Here is a 22,346-nt window from a genome sequence, read left to right as displayed (position 1 = left end):
TTTGAAAGGCACTGTACTTTGTTTCAAACAGACACTCCTTACTGAGATATTTAAGATCTTTCTCAACTTCACACTTCAAAGCTGTCACTAGACAGATAAATTATTTCTAGGATGACTACTGTCTTACGCTACACATAAAACACCCCAACCTCTCTTAGAAACCCAACCTTTCCTCAGGTAGCTTCACACTTAGCTTTGACATGTAATGTGCCAGACCTGTTGCATTTGGGAGACCTCCTGCTCACTGTCAAGTGCCATCATGCCCTGAAGTCAATGCTGCTCTTGGGTGGGCATGAGGGGGCAACAATGGGATCAGGGGCTGGGAAAGCCTGAGTGTTTCTACTTACCTAACTCAGAATGCAACCCATTCAAATTAAAATGATCATCTCCCTATAATACAACAACTTTCTACGGTACGTCCAACTGAAAGTCCTTACCTGTAGCTGCTTGACTTTGACAGCAAAAAAAGCATTGGCTGGTAACACCAAAAGCAGCACACTAACACCCGCTAGCACCGAGGGGCCCAGTTCTTGCCAAAGGAAGGTAATGGCCAGGAGGATCTGAAAGGGGGCTGACCATAAGAGGTTGAGGTTGACTGCCAGTTCCGTGAGTTGCTGGATATCTGCTGTCATCAAGTTGACAGTTTCCCCAGTTGTATACTTCTTTCTTGAAGAGCTAGATAAATTTAAAGCCTGCAGCCAAGGAGAGACAGATGGTATAATTAATATTCTGGAAACACATTTTGTAATAGTCCTACCATTGTGATACAAAACCATAAAAGATGGCCACTTTAAATTATGGATTTATGGGAATGCTTTTAAAACTTAAGTATGCCTCCATCAATCCAGCCCAGCAGAACTTTGCATTCACTATTAAAATGAATGATGAAACTTATATACAAGGAAGTTCCATGTGCACATTGGAACAAGACTAGAACCTTTGAAATATTTGCTAGAATTTCTTGTTTCCACTAGCAGATCAGGGGTGACAAAACTTTTTTGACCAGGGGGCAGATCTTTATCTCCCCTCAGCTCCCATGGGCCAGCTCTGACAGGTGGATGGAACCACCATCATAATGATGACAGATGATTGACATATGCATAGTCCCACCCACTTGCCGAAGCTGACCCATAGGAGCGAGGGAGATAGCGACAAAGCAGAACTGAACGCCCCACACATCAGCTAATGTGTGGGAAGTTCAAGCTTACTTTCTACAGGGTATGGGTGTATCAGTCGCTTCCCTTTGGGAAGTGGCCAGCACACCCTAACCAAGCAGGATGGAATTCCCCATGCATCAACGGATGGGTCAGCACTCAGTTTTGTTTTCTGCAGGGATCAACTTAATCTGGGGAAATAGTGTGTGCAGCTGAACCAAACAGGACTGAAGCCCCACCCAATGGTTAACATCACCTGATTGACAAGTGGACATGGTTTTAGAATAACAGCCTGGAAGGCCAAACTGGAAGCCCTGGCAGGTCAAGACTGCCCCATGAGCCAAAGGTTCCCCACCACCTCTGATTTATATTATCCACTTTGCAAGAATTTACTTTATGTCAGTATCTGAACTTTCTATAAATCAGTGGAACAGCTCAAAAAGCCTGTTCACCTTCCAGTCCTCATTGTCTCCTACGCACTCCCAAAAGCTGAAAATACCAGATTGAACACCTTTTGAAAATGTGTGGACTTGGGTTTTTAACCAGAGCATCTGCCACTCAGTTCTGAAAGAACTCATGGAGGTGACATAAGGAAAGGAAATTCCTCACCTTCTGTTCCCTGAGGCAGATCTAAGTGCCCCCTTGGAAAGGTCTGTCCTGAGGACCCTGGAACCTGAATGGAAGACCCCAAATGCAGGGCAGGGGGAATTGGGAAGGCAGCTTGAACAAGCTAAATTCACTTGTGCAGGCTGCCTCTATCCAATTTCCCCCTGATAACAGCCTAATACTACGGCCCCCTGCCCACATCCCAAGGATTGGGAGGAATGAAATGTGGAAGGGGCAGTGGGGATTTCCCTTCTGCAGGCATCATTGCCCCCACCCTCAATATGGACAGACAGGAGAGATTACCTTTTTGTATACAAGGCCAGTGACGGCAGTTCGAATTTTCCCAACAGTAAGCAAGTTAAGGCGCTGGTAGGCCTGTTGGATTAGTGTCTGCATAACAACCACAAGCAGAAGAGCCACTGCATACCCATAGCCATTCCAGAGTGGAGCAGAGGAATGCTCACACAACAGAATCATTTCCCTGCAATGCAAAACAGCAAAGTTTATTTTATTTTATTCTTAAAGCAAATTATGACCCTATTCCTATTCATAAAACACATAAGTTCCAACTTTCATTAGATCCACTTAGTTGAAAAACCAGGAACACCTGGGTGATGTTTATCTTGTTCCTAGAATGTGGAGGACACTGAACAAAGATGCCGAGTTTCACCCAGGTCCTGACCAGCTGGATGTCATGCCCAGGTGGGCTTCACTGTGCCAGGCCATCCCCTGTGACTGAGAGCAGATGAAGGCAATGGGTAAGCTGGCTGAAGGGTGGCCACCATCCTCTCAGCCAATATCCTCTCAGCTCCTGGGACACAATCCATATGATCTGCAGCATCCCACCCTGAACACAGAACCCCTTCAAAGGCTGCATCCTAAGTGTAGGAAATGCTATGTGCTCCAAGAATGCTTAGCATATACAGCGGATGAGTGTGGCCTTTGCATATGGAGGCAGAGGGAACCATCATGTCGAAAGCATAGAAATATGCCTCTCACTGCAACAATCTGGCAGCAGATTCCAGAAACTACTTGGCCTCTGATGCATTTGCACAGGTTGCCCAGTCTCCATATGTCACTGACAGGGGCAGGATAATTTCTAAACTGAGCAGCACTAATAGCAGAGTTAACTGTGATAAGAGGGCTGCAAAGTTAAATTAACTGAAAGCCTTTAATCAATAAATAGGCGTCAATGATGAACTGGGCAGCATTTTTTTTAAATACAAGTCCTTTTAAAAACTGAAAATGGCACCCACCATCCTAAAAGAGGTATTCCTCCTTTAACTGCAGAAGGAACCAGATTTTCCTAAGCTGATGGCAGTTGAACTACATGTAGCCATCTAAAAAATGAACTATTATTTATGTGCCAGAAATATTGTTATCCATATGCTAATTTAACAAAGTTCCTTAATCAATAACAATTATTTTTTAAATCAGGTTGCAACTATAGTAGTAGTAGGGCATATAGCTCTTACCGGCACTGTATGCCACTTCAATGTGTGCAATACAACTGCTATAGTAGCCTTGGAGTCCTTGCGTTAGCATAAAGCACTTCTGCTTTCACAAGGAAAGACACCTGGTGTCAACAACCCTCCCTATCTACTGATCTGCTCTTGATTACCGAAGGATGCTCTGGAACATTATCAAATATGATCTAGAAAGATGCAGTAAGTGAGGGAAGTAAGTGAGAGCCAGGTGCTCCACCTTGCATAAAGAGATGAACCTCATTGCTAGCACAAACTAACCACTGGATACAGCCCACAGTTAAGCACCTGTAAGCTGCTAACAATTAACCCACACATCAGGTTAATCCAATGTCTTAAACGCAGACTAGATATCTCTGATTTCAAGAAACTATGCAAATTCTGCTTGCATTTCATTCAAGTTGAAAATGTATCAACATGCAAGAAGCACAATTGGTAAATCATCTCCTTCAAGCCAAATAATACTTGAGATTTTAAAAAGCATATTATTTAAAAGTAAACAAAGCGGTATGACAAATGTATGTAATTAAACAGCCGGAGGAGGTCAGATTTTACTGTCAATGGTCCAGATTTTCCAGGCCAATTACTAGGAAGAGTAGTCCTCCTTCAAGCCAATAGCTGGTTTCTAGCTAATTAATATTACATATAATTTGTATTAATTTATATCTCAACATACAGATACATTTGTGAGATTTTTGCAAGAAATTTCAACCACGCAACAGGAAGATCTGGAAAAGCCCAAGGCACCTGGATCTGCCAGCTTGATATTAAGGCATATTTGCAAACTTACTTCATAATCTGTGGGCTCAGGAAAGCTAAAAAATCAGTTGCAACTTTCAGAATAGCCACCTTGATCAATAAAAATTTAAATGTTTGCCATAGTGGTGAAAGGAGAGATGGCTTTTGGGAAATTGGCTTTTTTGTCACATCTTCATAAGCAGGAGCCTGTGGATTAAACAGATATGAGATCTGAAAATATGGAAATGCTGTTTGCCTACAACAAAAGAAAACCCTTCTAAAACCAATAAATGTACAGTAACATTTTAAAAGTGGCTCCGCATACATGTTTGCTGCGACACAATTTGTATGTGCGGTGGCGAGCATCAAGCTTCCAAAGGAACATAAATGTTCATTCCTAGCAACATGTTTAAATCGGTTGTTACCAGATTTCCAGTAGTTGCCTAGAGCAACATGCATAAACTCTAAGAGGCATCATCTTCCTTCAGATGGTCAGTTCTCACTGTACATGGAGGGTATAAATTGTGTGATTCACCTAAGGGATTACTCATCTAAGGCATTAAATCATGTATCTATTGAGGCGATCAGGTGTTCATTCCAGGGAAACATCTTGAGCAAGCAAGCATCACACAGGTATTGCAATCTAAAGAGACAGGCTGGGTGGGGAAAACAGGTAAAAGGAGAAGCAACAGCAGCTTATGCATGTGTGACACAGGAGTTCTTTAAGAGATGAAAAGTCATTCCAGTTCTTCAAGGTCAGGTTATAAATCTTGCCTCTGGAAGCCCATGGCTTCTTTCAGGGACATCTTTTTTATTGCCATCAGAATTACCTTTATGTCCTTGGATTTCTTAAATACTTCCTTTCTCCAATGCTTTTCAAACTCTGGACACACAATGTAGGATGAAACACTTTCAATGAGCTCAGACAGGTCTTCCCTTTCCAATGGTTTCTTATAGCCTAAAGTTATAAATCTGTTAAAAAACAAGTTAATCACAAAACAGTTCAAAGATAAGTAACAACCAACAAGATAGTAAAACATAAAGGAGTGAGAAGAGAATTGAGAAAGTGCTTATTTCTATAGTTAAAATCTAGTTCCCTATTTCATCCAACATCTCCTATAAAACACTGTCAAATCAACAAAGTGACCGCAGGGGAAATGTTCCATGTGATTTGCTTCTATAATAATAAAAGGAAATAGTGTTGGTTACTCACTCCCCTCATCTGTCCTGTGAACAGTTATGAAACCTCCATGGCATGCTTTAGAAGTATGCAGGAAAATAGGAACAGGGCCCAAACTTGCTCACACAATCAAAAAAAGGTCAGAGGTTCTACACTACGGGTAATTACAACTGCATTTTACATTTCAGCTTATGAAAATAAAGCCAAAAGAGCGTTCAAACATGAGGGAAGCACAGCACGCAAGACAGTAGTTACTGTCTTGTCATGGTTTACTGTGAACCAACAGTGTGCTGCTTTACGCAGCCCCAATTGCTCCTCCTTTGCTACTTTCCTAGCAGAAGCAGAAGAAATAAGACCATAATTTGTTGTTGGCTGATGAATCCTGGCTTGTTTGGGAGCAACTAACCAGGATCCCTGGTTGGTTTATCATGAGGAGCCAATCTAGATTGCAGCTCCACGATTGGTTTCTCCCGCAGACGCCAAGGGAGAGGCAAAATGGGAGAGTTCAGGCTACATGTAGCAGCATGCTGCTCATTCACTGTAAACCACAATACTGTGACAAGAAAATATGACCATTCTGACAACTGCAGGGCGACAGGTGACAAGATGGCTCCAAAACAGAACACATCAAGAAGAGCGGCCTTAGGGAAATTCCTCAGAGGCAACATCCTTAAAGAATATGTCAAAGGTTCAATACTGTAGCCAACATTACTGTGCGTCTCCCAACAGAGAAAATTGCCAGTATCAGGAAGAACAGGAAGTTTGAAAGAGGCAGAGCTGGGGGAAAGCACCCCTGCGGCCTATATAAAGAAGAAGTATCTTAAACAGGAGTGACAGCCTGCTGATCATGAAATCATTGTCTGGTCAGCTGATGGCCATTCCAAGTCTTGTACAATGGCCTGCAGTCCTATGCATGCATATACGTGTATGAGACACAAGCACACGCAGTTACACAGAGAGTTGCAGCTTATATTAATATCTCATTTGCAGCCAGTAACATTTTTGTGCTTAACCGTTCTTTTCAATCTAGACTTTTTTCAAAACAAGTCCATGATTTAAAAGATGTAAGGAGTGCAAAACCACCACAGGTAATTAACATAATACTTAGTGATGACTGACTCACCTAGCAACATTAGATGTTTCAACTTCTCCAAGAGGAGTTCAAAAAGAACATTTTTTATAAAAAAAAAAAAAATCTTAGTATGAGTTCTGTTGACTTAGGGAAGTGAGTATGCAAGAAGCCTGTGCACAACAGCACTCTGCACACCTGTTGTTCCCTGCATCTTAGGTATTCAGAGGCATAAGGCCTCTGTGAAAGGGTGATAAGTCAATGTGGGACATGTTTCTCCAGTTTATTATTACCAAAGCTCCAGACCTACATGGAAGCATGTATTTGTTCTGGGGTGGGTGTGGCTTAAAACAAATAAATGAACCTTTAATCATTTATAAGACAAGGCTTTAAAAGCTTTCCTATCTTTCCAGTTTCTGGTTAAGCACAAGGACCTCTATTGTGAATTTAAAACAACATATATAACTTTTGTACCTGCTATACCAGGAATATGTTATCTTGCTTAAAAAGGAAGCACTTTCTTCAGGACTGCATTTCTGTAAAAAAGCAAACAAGAAAAAACTAGGCTATAGCCTTCTCTGTGTGTCCAGACTATATATAAAAAAGTGAAATTCAGAAGAAGTCTACAACTTTGCTATCAGATTTATATGAAATGAGAATTACACACACTATTCTAATATGCATATTATTATTTCTGTAATGTCATCAAACTTCACAGAAGATACATTTCTAGATCTTTTATTTTTCGTATGCATGCCAAAAGACATACATATAGACATACTTAAACAATAGGGACTGAAGGAACTATGGCTGAATCAAGTATTGTAGTTCCAAGCAACATCACAATGGCTGGTTCTGTAAAGAGGTTTAGGGCAGGCAAAAGTTAAAGGGCTTAGGGGAAATCCAGTCTGTCTAAGACATACATATTTTTTTTGCCAAAAAATGGGTGAGACTTGTTCTCAATTCTTCCTTTTTTTCAAACTCCTTGCTTCTGTTTCTATTTGGAAACCTGCCTCCTTTGCACATTCTTCCCTTAAATCTCAGCTTCTCAGAGCTCCATTATTTGAATCAGCAGAGTTAGTAACAGTTTGGGATGTGTGTACAGATGTGTGTGATTTTGATCAGGACAATGGAATGGGGCAAAAGGATTAATTAAGCATCCCCAGCAGCAGCAGAAGCAGCACCTCAACCCCAATTCAATTCCAACCCTTCCTCCTTTCAGGTGGCTTTCTAGATAGGAAATCTGATCACAACTAATCTGCTTCACTTCTATTTCAGCCCTTTGTGTCAAGAGTCAAAGTGACTCATTTAAGGGCATTCAGAGTGTGTTATCCTTTCCACCCAGTACTCTCACTGCCCAGAAAGCAAACATGAGAGAACAGGGGGTCTTCCAGATCTGAGGGTGCGTGCAACTTCCAGGTATGTACTTGTGAGACCACTTCCAAAATAATAAGTTATCTGTTGATAAACTCTTCTGGGTCTTTATACTTACAAGCTGTCAGCAGAAAAGAAAAACTTTCAGAATGCAAAGGGCTCACCCGATCAAGCTAGGAAGCCGCTTGAGACCTTGATTCATACAGGTGTAAGCTTCTGCCTCCAGGCCCAGCCAGTGCAGAGAGGAGCCGCTCATTTTCTTCCGCTGCCTTTGACCCAGCCCCCGCTTTATGCTTTGCCCAGACGCAGCCTGTCCCCTTGAGCCTCTTAGCATTTTAACCAGAGCACCCTAGGGGTCCTTCCCAGCGCCTATCTGAACACAAAGCATACTCAGCATAACTAGCTGGAGGACACAGAATGTTTTTCTGGAGAAAAACCACATCCACCTTTTTCTTTAATTCTCGGGGTCTCTTAGGATTTCCCAGCCCAGCCCTCCGCGTGCGTGTGTGTTGGAGCCTGGAGAGTGCTTTTGGAAGCTAAAGGACAATGATTTCCTGAAACAGCCACACCGCCTGGAATCACCCTGCAAAACCCATCTATGGGCGAGTCGCCTTGCAATTACCTTTTGGTTGAAGGGCCGGAGGCGCTCGTAGGAGCCCCGCTTGTTGGCCCACGAGTCCCCCGGCATATCGCCGGCTGATCCCGCAGGCTCAGCGCCCGTCGTCCCTAGCGCAGCTTCAGCAACAGATGTTTTCCGCTTAGCAGCAGCAGCCCCCCCGGACGACGACTGCATCGACAGGCTCGGCTCCTCCGATCGGAAGCGAAAGGAACCAATCCAGCCGCCGGCGGCAAATCGGGGGCGGAGCTCCCGAACTCAGCCGCCCGGAGACAGCGTTGAATAGAAAGGTGAATGGGGAGATGCGCGATTTATCGCCAAAGCAAAAGTCCTGACGTCCACGCCCGCGCGCGTCAGTAGTGATTGCTTCTGATGGCGGGGGAACAGTACACGCCTTTTCCCTTGCTTCCAAGGCGTTAGGACACAGCCGTGAAGTGAAGTAAGAGCGAGAGACGGCGATCAGAGATAAAGAAACCTGTGGCACTCCGGATGTTGCTGGATGATGAGAGTTCGAGTTCACCAAACACCAGGAGGTCCACGGGTTCTTCGCCCCGGACTAGACTAAGATCTGCTTTTGCCACCTGGGGTTATTCATCCCCCAGCGCTTTCAGAGTTTAGTAATTATTTGTGATTTACCCAGGACTCAGAAATTATACTACCTTGCAGTGGCATAGCGTGGGTTGTCAGCACCCGGGGCAAGGCAAGTAATTTGCGCCCCCTAACCCATGGATTTGCACCCCCTAACCCGTGGATTTGCGCCCCCTAACCCTAACCCCCAGATGTTGAGCCCGGTGCGGCTGGCCCCCCCCTGCACCCCCCACGCTAGGCCACTGCTACCTTGCTTAAGACTGGACTGATTTTCCTAAAGAGTATCCGCTCTCTTAATATGGAAATCATATAGAATCATCATAGGAGTTATGCATGCCGGAACACCTTGCCCTGTTTCCCACAGAACTGGACATGTTAGAACCTATGCTTCCAAAAGATAGCCAGCAAGCTTCTGGATCCTTCCCTTCAGGCTAGCTTACTGCAATAAGTAAGTTCATCTAGCTTTTCTTTTTCATAGTTTCCCAGGCACATGCCAAGAAACCAGCACAACCTGTTTATGAATACGTGGTTGCACATCACCAACATTGGTCAGTGGAATAGTCCCTCCCAATGCAAAGAGCAAGGAGGAAGGTGAAATTTTAATTCAAATTGTGGGAGGGTTAAACTCCCCCTACACCCACCACAGTTCCAATCCTGCTTGGCCTTAATGGTACTTATCACCATTTAAAAAACTGAATATGTGCATATTAAATGCAGCAACATTTTTAACGTTTCTATGAATTGGTCTGTAGGAACTTCAGAATTCTTCCTATCAAGAATATTATTGATGACTAGAAATGCACTGATCAGCCAGGAGGCAGATAAGGATTGTTTCCCCGCCTCCCCTCACACATGGGGATAAAGTGGGAGGGATTGCTCTCCCTAAGTTGTAGTGTTTCTGACCATCGTCTGTAATGAAGCTCTGTGGAATATATGTATATGGCACTTGGAAGGTCAAGACTTCCAATATACAGTATGTCATTTCTACAAGAGAAGGCATTTCCTTGTAACAGTGCAATTGAATACAACCTGTGATGTGATTCACAGAAAGCTGCATGTACTGTACACAACTTGATTTCTACACATAACTGCATGGAACCAGCAGGTGTATGAACTGACGTCATAGAAAAACACTGTATGTAACGTGATAGAAGTATGAATGTAAATGGGTGACTGACTCCAGATTGTAACTGAAATATTAAGAATAACTGAGTTTCTGTCAGTAATAGAAAAGTAACCAATTGTTCTCTCTCGTCAGTTTTACAGGAATAAGACATATCTGCATAGGTCATGAAATAGAAATATCTTGCCAAGCATCAAAAGCAGGTTTTAGCAATAAGCTTTATTGTTTACCTGCATCACATTGTGACATTGTATGAAAATTCAAGCCTTTCAACATTTGCATGTGGGAAAGAACTTAACCAATAATGTGTGCCTATATATACTCTGCAATCCAGAATTGCAAGGCTAGTCCCTTGAATTCACAAACAACTTTGCAAGCAAGGCATATCTTCAGAGAAAATTTACTTCATTCTCATATCTCCTTCAATAGCAGCCAGTAATATTCTTACAGTATTTGTGTCCCTTGTATATATGGATTTGGCATTCTTTTCATAAATATATTTACTCAGAATGAAATCCTTCTGGTTCCAATACAGTTCTTGGATTTCCAAGTGAGACTGCAATCATATTGCACTTATTTGGGAGTAAATCCCACAGAATTTTGTGGCACTAGATCCTCAAGCTGAATCAAACTGCAGCCTTAAAGCCAACTCAAACATGCAGAAATAACAAGTGCTATGACCCTTTTGAACCAGTAAGTGAGCAGTTATATATATATGTATGTTTCTCCACATTAACAACAAACCAACAACTTCCACAAGGAAAGCTAGCATAGTTGAGAGAAGTGCTTAATTTAAGCCTAAACCTAACATGTTAGATTTCCATGTACACAAGTATTTTGTTTCATTTACATGTTTGAATGCCCCACTTTCCACCATGATGTGGGAAAGCTGAAAAGGGTAACTCCACATGCTATTTATGCATTTCCAGTTGGCTGAACTCCTGCAGCCATGTAAGGAATCACGAGGACCAAAAACAGTTTTGAATAACTGCAAGCTAGGCTAAAGACAGCCACTCTTTACTGTGGACAAAGTTACTAGATGAGATTAAAATGCTTTGTATATTCTTTTCTGTGAAGTAGTAAGGTGATTTTAAAAAAAATCCAAAAAATGCTTAAAATCCCTTTTAATCAGAGTGTAACTTCTATAATACTTTACCTTAAACCATTATAAATAATCTTATATACCACAATAGCCATGTCATATTTCTTAGTAGGGTGCAAATAGGCACTATGTAGTCAACCCCATTGTACACATATTTATGTCCTTATAGTTTTGTTGACTTTCTTTTTGTTTTTTTCCTATCATTTCCCACACTACTATCACTGTCACTAGTTTCCTGAGACCTTTTCCTTTTACATGAACCTTCCTTAACCAGATACTGTGTGTGGTTCTTTGGCTCTGGGTACACACATTCAAAAGAGGTTTGTCCTGGATTCAGATAGGCTGGAACAGGAACACTTGGAAACGACGGTGGTGATGCCATCTGATAGCAAGGAAATTGCTGTCCCATTGGATTATAAGGGGTATATTGGTGTGCTAAGAAACACGTCATCTAGAAAATAGAAGGTAAATTAATATTTTAAAAGTTTGGAAGAGAATTGCTGCATTAGTTCTAGAGAATGAAAGGTACGGGACATGCTGGACAAGCTTTGATTTACACAAGTCCTTTATCAGGTAGACTGTAAAAATCAAGTAATTCTTACACACACACACACACACACATGCGTTGGTTATAGATATGAAGTTTGGCATGACTGGTCTGCTCCTAAAACCATTTCCAGTTCAGGCATGACACACTAATGTATAAGGTTTTTAAAGGGGGTCTTAACATGAAATAGACACAGAAATTATGTGAGGCAGACATGCCAATGTAAGCAATGAAAGAATGCCTCCATCCCATTTATATCATTGATGTTCACAACTATAGGCTGATAGATTATTGGAATTTGTCACAGTGCTGTCCTAGCCTAGAATGCTTCATTTTGGAAGTGCTGAGGACATAAATGTGTGGGTGGGTGGGAGGGGTGTTTTGTTTGTTTGTTTTGAAGAAAGGCAAATTTTGCTATAGCTCAGCATGACCAGCAAAGTTGTTACAAACTCATTGGCCTGGATCTACCAGACATGGCTAGGCAATACTAAAGACAGCCTAGCACAATGAGTTTTGTTGCAGAGTCCAGTCAATTTCTATTTCCGGAAGGATGTTGGCACAGCTGGCACAGAGGGGCAGATTGCCAGCTCTAATCTTGGCTTCACTAAGCAGCTGCACAGGTATGGGTGCAGGTTCATAACTAAAGCCATAGCATGGGAAAGGGGGAAAGAGTTTCCACAAGTTGTGTGTTTGGCAGTCCCCCCTTCCATTACACATCCTATAAAGTGTCTCTACACTATCTATTGTTGTGATAGATTTGTGATCATTATTTCAATCTTACCATGTTCTGAAAGGCAGAATAATCCTGTGGTGGGCTATTATTCACCTGAAAAGGACTTAGAGGTAATGGAGTACCACCATAAGGCTCTAAATTCCTATAAAAAGAGCAAGTAGGGAGATATGGTGAGTGAATGCTAATAGATTTACTCATTTTTCAGTACATACATATATAGGTGTGATTCGGGGCTCTTTACTACACAACCCTTTGCATGTCCAGCAGGATTTACTCCCAGATAAATTTGTACAGATCTGGAGCCAGCAGAGCAACCCAGCCCTGCCCATCTCTGCCAGTCTCCACTATCAGGGAGGAGTGGTCAGCTGAACCTGCCCAAATGACAACTGCTACAATGGGGGCAGGGCCAGCACAGAATTTGGGATATGGACCTCTTCATTGTGACAGCCTGGGAGCATTCTGTCTTGCCCATACCCTCCCACTCTTTCTTGCCCCTCCCAGCTTAAACTTTGTGGCTGCAGATGCAGCACTCACTGTACTGCTCCATCAGGCCCTGTTACTGAGAGCCAGGGGATAGAACTGGAGTCTATGTCAGCTTATAGAACTTCTTATCCCTTCAGATGGGAATATACAAAGGCTGTGATTCTTACATACTTACCTGGGAATAAATCCCATAGTAGAATTTACAAGGAAGTAAACATAGGATAGGACAGACATTAAGGCTGAACATTATACATAATTTCGGAACTAATTCAGAATGCAAAAATGATTGGATTATTGCTTTAGGGAGCTAAAATTGATATGGCACTAGAAGGGAGTGGGAAACTGAACATTTTGGAAGATTAGTCTATACTTTCAGTGCACATATACCACATAATATTGGGTATCAGAACAGAGGTTGTGTCTAAACTAAACTCCATGATATTTTTATACTGGAAAAAGCCATTACCTGTGTGTTGATGACTGTATATCATGTTCCACATTCTGGCAATGACTGATTAACTCTACACAGTGGGAACTCCCTATGAATGGAATAATAATAATTTTGAAAATGATTAAAATTGGTCTAGTCAAGAGTTGATTTCATTTTTTTCTGAATGCTTAACATACTTTACAATATAGAAATGAAGTCCAATATAGAAACAAAATTCAGCAATCATACTACTATAATTAGTTTATTGTAAACACCTATTAAAATTAAAACCAAGTGCATAACCTATCCAATACCAAGCTACAATTTCCACCCATCTCCAAAAACCCAAAGTTGAATTTACTTTTATGCAAACTTTTTAAATGGAAAATAATTTCATTTTGGAGCACATTATTCAGTAGTTAATATGGGAAACATTATTATCATAGCAAGCCCCAATGCTAATTTCTTTATTGGTCTCCAAGAATCGGGGTAATATTCAGGCTATACTCAAGAGCAGACCCATTGAATACAGTGGTACCTCAGGTTAAGAAGTTAATTCATTCTGGAGGTCTGTTCTTAACCTGAAACTGTTCTTAAACTGAGGTACCACTTTAGCTAACAGGGCCTCCCGCTGCCGCCACGCTGCCGCTGCGTGATTTCTGTTCTCATCATGAAGCAAACTTCTTAACTCAAGGTACTATTTCTGGGTTAGCGGAATCTGTAACCTGAAGTGTCTGTAACCTGAAGCGTCTGTAACCCGAGGTACCATTGTATACTTAAATGTCTGTTGCTTCCAGTGGTTCTCTGATTATGACTAAGACTGCAAACCCAATTCCACTTACTGGGGAATAAGCCCCATTGAATTTGATGGGACTTGCTTTTTAGTCATGGCTAGGACTGCAGCTTTAGTTGGATCCCTATAAATAATAATAATAATTAATAATAATTTATTATCTATACCCCGCCCATCCGTCTAGGTTTCCCCAGCCACTCTGGGCAGCTCCCAACAGATTAAAAACAGAATAAAACATCAAATATTAAAAACTTCCCTAAACAATTAAAAAAGTGAGTTCTATACTAGTTTTTTTCTCAAACGGCAGTCTTTAATAGCATATGGCAGACTGCTATTGAAATGACTGAAAGGTTCAAAAACAGTTAATGATTTATCATGTTGGCCAGATAAGTTCAAAGAACAAATATTGCAAGTTTTCCCAGGCTAAAGCACACGGTCCTTGTGTGAAACCAAGACGTTATATGGATCCTGGCCAAGGTAAGTTTCTGAATAACTGTGATTCATTGATATATTTCAACTTGCAAGTGGTCATGAAGACTCACTAGAGATTATCAGTGATAAAAAAGTATTTGCAGATTATAACATAACAGGCTGACAACTCTTCAAGGAAAAACTAGATTACTAACTTATAATATTGGTAGCCACTACATATTTCAAATTTTCTATTGAAAAAAAATGGAAAAATTACAGCATAGTTTTGCCAGAAAGATTACAGAACAATGCTGCATCTAACCTGCTACATGGACATAATAGAGGGAGGGGGGAGTTTTGTACAAAGACATTTTGAAAGTCTGAACTAAAGGAATTTGAAAAAGACCAGCAGTTTCAAGTGAACACATTACAATGTTGTACTCTGCTAGGACGGTAACAAAGTACAGACTGTAAAATAATAATATATTTTGTAAGATTCGGTTCTCATTTATTGATTCCCAAAAGAATATATCTATTACCTGATCACATTTTTACTGTGATAAACTCAGGATTTTTTTTCTACCTTCTTGCAAAAGTGGGATGTCTTAAAGGGTAAAAATGCAATATACCAATTAGTTTGAGAATTTTTATACTCTCAGAATTTTTTTTTAATGTATTAAATATCCACTAACAATCACTTTTCACGTCAGGATTGTGCATTATATGCCCAGGTTTTGTAAAAAAAATTGTTGGCAGGTAGCTAAACCTACCAAACCGATATTGCACTTTAATTGGTCTTCCGTATAAACGAATCCCATTCAGCAAAGCTATGGCATAAGGCACTGACTCTGTGTGTTTAAAGCAGACAAATCCAAAAGTCTTGGGTTTTCCATCTTTGTCCTTGCATATGGTCACTTTGGTTACCGGTCCAGCCTGCAAGAAACTTAAGCATTACTTTCTCATAAATCCCAGGAAGGAAACAGCTGTTTGTTTGCTGATTCTAAGGCTTGCTGGACCAAAAGTCGAAAAAAATGCATATAATATTGGGTACCAGCTATTTCAGCATTGCAACAAACACATGCCATTATGCTGTAATTTTACTTTAATATACAAAGATTTCCATGACATATTCAAAGTCTGCATATCTCATATTCATACATTTTATTCTATTTAGCATATCAATCCAATTCACATGGACTGTGGCAACTAGCAAAGCACTTAAGGATTTTTTGGGGATATATGTAGGCAGTCCAAAATATAATAAATTGTTGTTGTTATTTCTTACCCACCTTTCACCATAAGGTCTCTGAGCCCTACAGCAATTTTAAAATACAATATTAACACTATTGTAAACCTGTTACCAGGGGCGCAGGTGGCACTGTGGTCTAAACCAGAGCGCCTAGGGCTTGCCGATCAGAAGGTCAGTGGTTCGAATCCCCGCGACGGGGTAAGCTCCCATTGCTCAGTCCCTGCTCCTACCAATCTAGCAGTTCGAAAGCATGTCAAAGTGCAAGTACATAAATAGGCAACACTCCGGCGGGAAGGTAAACGGCGTTTCCGTGCGCTGCTCTGATTCACGAGAAGCAGCTTAGTCATGCTGGCCACATGACCCAGAAGCTGTCTGCGGACAAACGTCAGCTCCCTCGGCCAGTAAAGCGAGATGAGCGCCGCAACCCCAGAGTTGTCCACAAGTGGACTTTTAATGGTCAGGGGTCCCTTTACCCTTAAATGTTACAGTCAAGAGAATAAGGTGGGTCCTCTATATATAAATCTCAGGTGTGAAATACCAGGGTAAAGAGGTGTGTCTTCAGCATAACTACATAATGAAGGTGCCTTTCCTTTGGGGGGGGGGGATTCCCACAGCATAGGGACTGTCACAGGGAGTGCCCTGTTCAAGGCTGCCATTCCGTGAACTTCTGAGGCTGGTGAAAATACCAAGAGGGCTCCCTCTGCTGATCTTAATACCCAAGAAGACCTGTAGAGAAAGAAGCAGTCTTTCAAATATTTGGAGATTAAATCATTCAGGGATTTAAACACTAATGTGAGCACAATGAACTTGGCCCAGAAATGAACTGAAAACCAGTACATGTGGTTTAGAACAGGAGTTACATGAACTCTACACATCTGGCTGTTCATTTTGGAGCAGTTGAAATTTGATTGCTGTACATGAGTTATACGGTACAAACAACAAGGAAGTGTAAAACTGTAGAAGGATCTACAATATAAGAGCTATCCAAGAAGAGATTGAACCAATTGTTGGTTAATAGACTGTATGTATCTTCTTTTTCTGTGCTAGATTAGCAAGGGAAATAAGATGAAGAAATTCTGACACTCTTCAAATGAGCAGAAGCTCTTGTCAGGCAGAGATGAGTCTACAGCCCAAAGAGCAGAATGATTAATCAGGCTTTTTGTTTGTGTGTGTAATCCTGTTCACATTTACTCCTCAGGCTTTTTATGAAATCCAGCAGAATGCCCATGTGAGAACAGGTTTCCCACAAGCATCTGGTTGGCCACTGTGAGAGCAGGATGTTTGATTCGATTGGCCATTGGTCTGATACCGCAGACTGTTCTTATGTTCTTACTATAAACAGACAGTGTTCCTTCTTTTAACTGCTGTGTATACTGGTAAAATGGGGATGCAGGTGGCGCTGTGGGTTAAACCACAGAGCCTAGGACTTGCCGATCAGAAGGGTGAGTGCCCGTTGTTTGATCCCAGCTCCTGCCAACCTAGCAGTTCAAAAGCACCTCAAAGTGCAAGTAGATAAATAGGTACCGCTTCAGCGGGAAGGTAAACGGCATTTCCGTGCACTGCTCTGGTTCACCAGAAGCAGTTTAGTCATGCTGGCCACATGACCCGGAAGCTGTATGCCGGCTCCCTTGGCCAATGAAGTGAGATGAGCGCAGCAACCCCAGAGTCGGTCACGACTGGACCTATACTGGTAAAATATGATTGAGGGAAAGGTATATATTAAAAACCAGTAAAAAATGAAATTATATGGATCTTCAGCATCTCTTCATTATAACAGATTCAGGCAGTAATTTGTGAAAACAGAGATTTGCTGAATTAATCAATAAAACCCACTTCTGTCTTGATGAGGAAACTGAAAGGGACATGTGATAAGAATGTGACAACTCACAGAAAACAAGCTAGATGTCTTTGTATTTTGCCAGTATTCAGTAGCGTCAAATATCAGTTGCTGCTCAGCATAATGGCTCTATACATTTTCCAATGTTTTAAAAATAAACATCACATCTGACAGAGTCATAACTGAAGCCTTCAGCTTTTCCAAGGAGAATCAATGTTTGTTTTATCCCACCGCCCCACCCCAGAAAAGACAAGTTTCCCTGAAGCAGCATTTTTCCAGTCTGTGTTCGAGGTTGCCTACTGCAGATGATGGAGTTCTTCAAGGAGTAGAAGTAGCAAATCAAGTATTCTGGTGCTTGTTCTTTTTAACATGTAGATCTCCCTGTTCATAAATAAATAAAAATACCTGCTCAAGCAAGCTACAGGCACAGCCAGATTTTTAAAGCTTTAAAACATCTACCGTAATTTACCATTATTTCTGTTTTACCAGCTCTAAGATACAAAGAATGTGTGAATCATATGAATGTAACAAAGTTATCAGAAAGCTATTAGGTGCCAATTTAGTGAAGGTTGGAACAAGAAGAACATTGATTATTTGTGCTATGCTACTGGAGAAGAAAGCATTTCTGCTTTATAAAATATAAGTATCCATGTAGAAGCAAGAAAACCAAAATGGGAAGGATATGAAGCACACAGAACGAAGGAAAAGTCTTCCAGCAATATCACTGTAGAAAGAGGTGATAACTCCAAACAAGATGCTAGCAGTTAGCCTGACGAAGTAACATAAGGAAACCACGAACCTTCCCCCATTCATTTTGTGTTTATTGTTAAGGGTGTGGTAAGCTATTATCAGTTGCTTGGCATGCCAAAACACAACAAGAACCATGATTAAATTGTCGTTAAAACTGGAAAGCAATGTTTGATAGCAAGTATGGCGCTGTGGGTTAAAGCCTCAGCGCCTAGGGCTTGCCGATCGAAAGGTCGGCGGTTCGAATCCCTGCGGCGGGGTGCGCTCCCGCTGCTCGGTCCCAGCGCCTGCCAACCTAGCAGTTCGAAAGCACCTCCGGGTGCAAGTAGATAAATAGGGACCGCTTACCAGCGGGAAGGTAAACGGCGTTTCCGTGTGCGGCTCTGGCTCGCCAGAGCAGCGATGTCACGCTGGCCACGTGACCCGGAAGTGTCTCCGGACAGCGCTGGCCCCTGGCCTCTTAAGTGAGATGGGCGCACAACCCCAGAGTCTGGCAAGACTGGCCCGTACGGGCAGGGGTACCTTTACCTTTACCTTTATGTATGAACTTGCTAGGGACGCAGGTGGCGCTGTGGGTTAAAGCCTCAGCGCCTAGGGCTTGCCGATCGAAAGGTCGGCGGTTCGAATCCCTGCGGCGGGGTGCGCTCCCGCTGCTCGGTCCCAGCGCCTGCCAACCTAGCAGTTCGAAAGCACCTCCGGGTGCAAGTAGATAAATAGGGACCGCTTACCAGCGGGAAGGTAAACGGCGTTTCCGTGTGCGGCTCTGGCTCGCCAGAGCAGCGATGTCACGCTGGCCACGTGACCCGGAAGTGTCTCCGGACAGCGCTGGCCCCTGGCCTCTTAAGTGAGATGGGCGCACAACCCCAGAGTCTGTCAAGACTGGCCCGTACGGGCAGGGGTACCTTTACCTTTTACCTTTATATATGAATTATCTGACACCTGGGAAACAAAGAAAGAGGCCCTTTCCACCTAAGATTGCAACCATTCTCTGGGAAGTTCCCAACATTTAATATGTTTATCAATCACATTTCCTTCCCTTACTTCCATTCCCATTGCTTTCAGTGGTTGTCTGAGAATTTTTGAGAAGATGGGGAGAACATAGAATCATAGAACTGTAGAGTTGGAAGGGATCCCAAGGGTCATCTAGTCCAACCCCCACAGGGCTTGCAGGCCAGTGAAATAAATGTAGCATTTCACCTAATTTTATGTCTGTGCCTCAAAAAGCGTCACTTTTTAAATTTTTGCCTGGTGTACAAAAAAAAGGTGGTTAGCACCACAGTACTAACATGGAGGAAAAGGTGGCAACCCCTTTGGGTTTTAAGAATATGGTCATAGTTTTAATTTTGTATTGCCTTTATTTTCAATCACCTTGAGAACTGACCAGCCACCCTGAATGTCAAGCTTCCTGAATATTTACAAGAAAAAAAAATCATAAATAAAGCCCTGTTTTAGGCATACCTAGCTTCTGATGACTATTTTATCTTTCCATTTTGTTTTGTTTAAGGCACCTCTTGGTACATTTCACACATTCTCGATGGAATGGAAAAGGACTGAAGCCTTGCTTCATACTGCGAATTTAAGACTCCTGACAGAAATCTTCCACCTGCTGCTCCTTGTAAGCATTCCTTCCCTGCTGCCGACGGCTCGCCAGCCCCGCCCACTTCCAGATCGCCCTGCCCACCTGCCAAGGTGGCCCCGCCCCGCCGTCCCTTGCACCTGCAGGAAAAGCTCGTAGAGAATCTCCTCTTGCACGCGGCTCTCCAAGTTCCCCACAAAAAGCGTCCGGTCCGGCTCGTCTGCCTTCCCTGGGCTTGTCATGACAGCGGCCAGCAGCCCAGCTGTGCGCGAGAGACGCAGGGAAGAGCCGGTCAAAGCGGCAGCTCCATCTGCACGCTGGAATAGCAGATGGAAAGTGGGCGGGGCAGGTGGGGGAGAAGGGGCGGGGCTGCCGCGGACCCGAAGCTAAGCGAGAGAGGCCGTAAAGCAGCGGACGCGCGCGACAGGCAAAAGAGGGGGGCCGAGGGTGAGCGCGCTTTACGGCACACCGAACCCTTGTTAAGCAGACGGGGGTGAAGGAGCCGCCACCCTCCCTGCCGGGTATCCTAGCAACTGACTGACGGGGCTGTGGAGAGGGGCGGGGTTTCCCCAGCTGCAAGGAGACCGCCCCTCCCTCTCCGCCGTCGGAATTGGCAAAGTCACCCGTGCGCTCTTTTGCCTCCTGCGGCGATTGCGTGGTCCAGAGGAGTGCAGTGACACACAGACACACATACACACAGTGTGATTCACAGCACCTTTCCTTGGTATTTCTGTAAGAAAAGCGTGTCTTATGTGCATTAACGTTGTGGCACTACAAACTGGCACTACACAACTCGAATTAATCCCGAGGGTTCTTTTTAACTCGGTGCTTTTATTTTATTTTTGCAAACACGTTCTCTCAACTTTTTACGGTTTTGTTTCAGCGCCCCGAGGTGCCCCTCCCTCCGACGTTGTGAACTGCAACTCCCATCCTCCTTGACTATTGGCCATGCTCGCTCGGAATGATGGGAGTTGTAGTCCAAAACATCTGGAGGGCGTCATAGTACTGCCCAGGATGCTCTCTCGTCACCATGCTTGGTTTCTCTAAACGCCTCGCTCTTCTTTTCCCCGCCCTCCTAACTCATCACCTATCTGCAGTCTAATTTTTCTTACCTTCTGTTACCCTTCCTTATGGGGAAAAGATCCCGAGAAAGTGAGGGAGGCTGCTGAACAAGCCTGCTCCTCTTACAGCTGGGCTGTCCCTCCCACCAGCTGTCCTGCGGTCACAATCCTTATGATCCGCTATATGTTATTACTTGGTGTATAATGTGTTGCTACGTGCGTTTAATGTTCATTATTTTTTTCTGGGCATGCAACTATTATTAAACATATTTCAGTAATAGAGACACGGGTGGTGGGTTTGAAAGAATTGCAGGCTTCCTAAACTTTGTCTGCCATCCTGTGGCATATCTTGATATTGCACTAGGATCGCCGTAAGGTGTTCTAAGATTAATTGAGTACAGTATCAGCAAAGCTGTTTTTAGCTGCGTGTAAATAATTTAAGATAAAACATATTCGCATTTAAATCGGTTTAGCACAAATTGCTTTTACAAAATTAACTGATTTTTTTCAGAAGAAATAAAACGCATTGTAACAATGACTTTCAGCTAAAAATGACCTCCTTGTCATCTTTTTAATTTTGATCTTTATAAAGTTCTAGATGACCCCCCCCCAACCATCCCAGGAACTGCAGTTTGTTAAGGGTTCTGAAAGCTATTAGGAGACGACTATTCCCCCCACAGAGCTACAATTCTCATAGTGCTTTAACAATCCCAGGGAACTGTAGGAATTGTAGCTGGGGGGGGGGTCCTCCTAACAACTCTCAACATCCTTAACAAGCTGTAGTTCCCAGGGATCTTTAGGGGAAGCCATGGCTGTTTAAAGTGGCATGATGATGCTTTCAATGTATGGCACAGCGAGGACTTGGTCACAAATTTGGCAAATTTAGGCTGTGAAAACTGATTTGAACCTCTTAGACAGGAAACCTGCATCCTCAAAAGACTGGACTTCTTCCAGTGAGGAAGATGGTGGGAAAATGTACTGGAAAGCATGGGAGAACTGTTGATTAACACATACCGCCGAGACCACATAACACCCGAGCACAATTCAAAGTGTTGGTGTTGACCTTTAAAGCCCTAAACAGCCTCGGTCCAGTATACCTGAAGGAGTATCTCCATCCCCATCGTTCTACCTGGACACTGAGGTTCAGCGCCGAGGGCCTTCTGGCTGTTCCCTCACTGCGAAGTTGCATTACAGGAAACCAGGCAGAGGGCCTTCTCGGTAGTGGCACCCGCCCTGTGGAATGCCCTCCCACCAGATGTCAAAGAGAAAAATAACTACCAGACTTTTAGAAGACATCTGAAGGCAGCCCTGCTTAGGGAAGCTTTTAATGTTTGATGCATTACGGTATTTTAATATTTTGTTGAAAGCTGCCCAGAGTGGCTGGGGAAGCCCAGCCAGATGAGCGGGGTATAAATAAATAATTATTATTAATTATTATTATTATT

At 42.8% G+C, this 22,346-nt stretch overlaps 2 protein-coding genes across 6 annotated transcripts in view; both read right to left on the bottom strand.

Annotated features, from left to right (window-relative positions):
• LOC307213811 (multidrug resistance-associated protein 1-like) overlaps positions 1-8,542 on the bottom strand; it is a 29,132-nt gene extending 20,590 nt beyond the window's left edge. Inside the window, exons 1-6 of one of the 5 annotated variants that reach the window (XR_013837698.1) lie at positions 8,228-8,542; positions 6,706-6,767; positions 4,813-4,954; positions 4,035-4,189; positions 2,064-2,241; positions 438-692 (exon numbers count right to left, since the gene is read on the bottom strand). Coding sequence is in view for 3 of the 5 variants with exons in the window: in XM_079972012.1 (XP_079828138.1) it covers positions 438-692; positions 2,064-2,241; positions 4,035-4,189; positions 4,813-4,954; positions 6,706-6,767; positions 8,228-8,398 (963 nt within the window). In the remaining 2 variants the exon portion in view is untranslated. Of the gene's footprint in view, positions 1-437; positions 693-937; positions 1,048-2,063; positions 2,242-4,034; positions 4,190-4,812; positions 4,955-6,705; positions 6,768-8,227 lie in introns of those variants that run through there. The other 4 variants (XR_013837699.1, XM_079972012.1, XM_079972013.1 and 1 more) reach the window with 4 other exon arrangements.
• Positions 8,543-10,132: 1,590 nt separating this feature from the next.
• RBM11 (RNA binding motif protein 11) lies at positions 10,133-20,219 on the bottom strand. The gene is made up of 5 exons (XM_079973200.1): positions 19,981-20,219; positions 15,202-15,364; positions 13,264-13,336; positions 12,363-12,456; positions 10,133-11,485 (listed from the first exon to the last, which is right to left on the bottom strand). The coding sequence occupies exons 1-5, from the start codon at positions 20,080-20,082 to the stop codon at positions 11,198-11,200; spliced, it is 720 nt and encodes a 239-aa protein (XP_079829326.1). The 5' UTR covers positions 20,083-20,219; the 3' UTR covers positions 10,133-11,197.
• Positions 20,220-22,346: the final 2,127 nt, after the last annotated feature.

The sequence above is a fragment of the Podarcis cretensis genome, assembly GCF_951804945.1.
Source record: "Podarcis cretensis genome assembly, chromosome: 4".
Taxonomy (NCBI): Eukaryota; Metazoa; Chordata; class Lepidosauria; order Squamata; family Lacertidae; genus Podarcis; species Podarcis cretensis.
Note: the sequence above shows the minus strand (reverse complement) of the source record. Positions and strands in the feature narration are given on the sequence as shown.

Bases quoted from the DNA above. Each gene is read 5' to 3' on its own strand.
- RBM11 (XM_079973200.1), bottom strand. From the start codon at position 20,082: ATGACAAGCCCAGGGAAGGCAGACGAGCCGGACCGGACGCTTTTTGTG. The intron at 15,365-19,980 runs GTGCAAGGGACG...AGTTTCTTGCAG, and splicing joins TCTACGAGCTTTTCCTGCAG to GCTGGACCGGTAACCAAAGT. The intron at 11,486-12,362 runs GTAAGATTGAAA...TCTATTTTCTAG, and splicing joins ATTCTGCCTTTCAGAACATG to ATGACGTGTTTCTTAGCACA.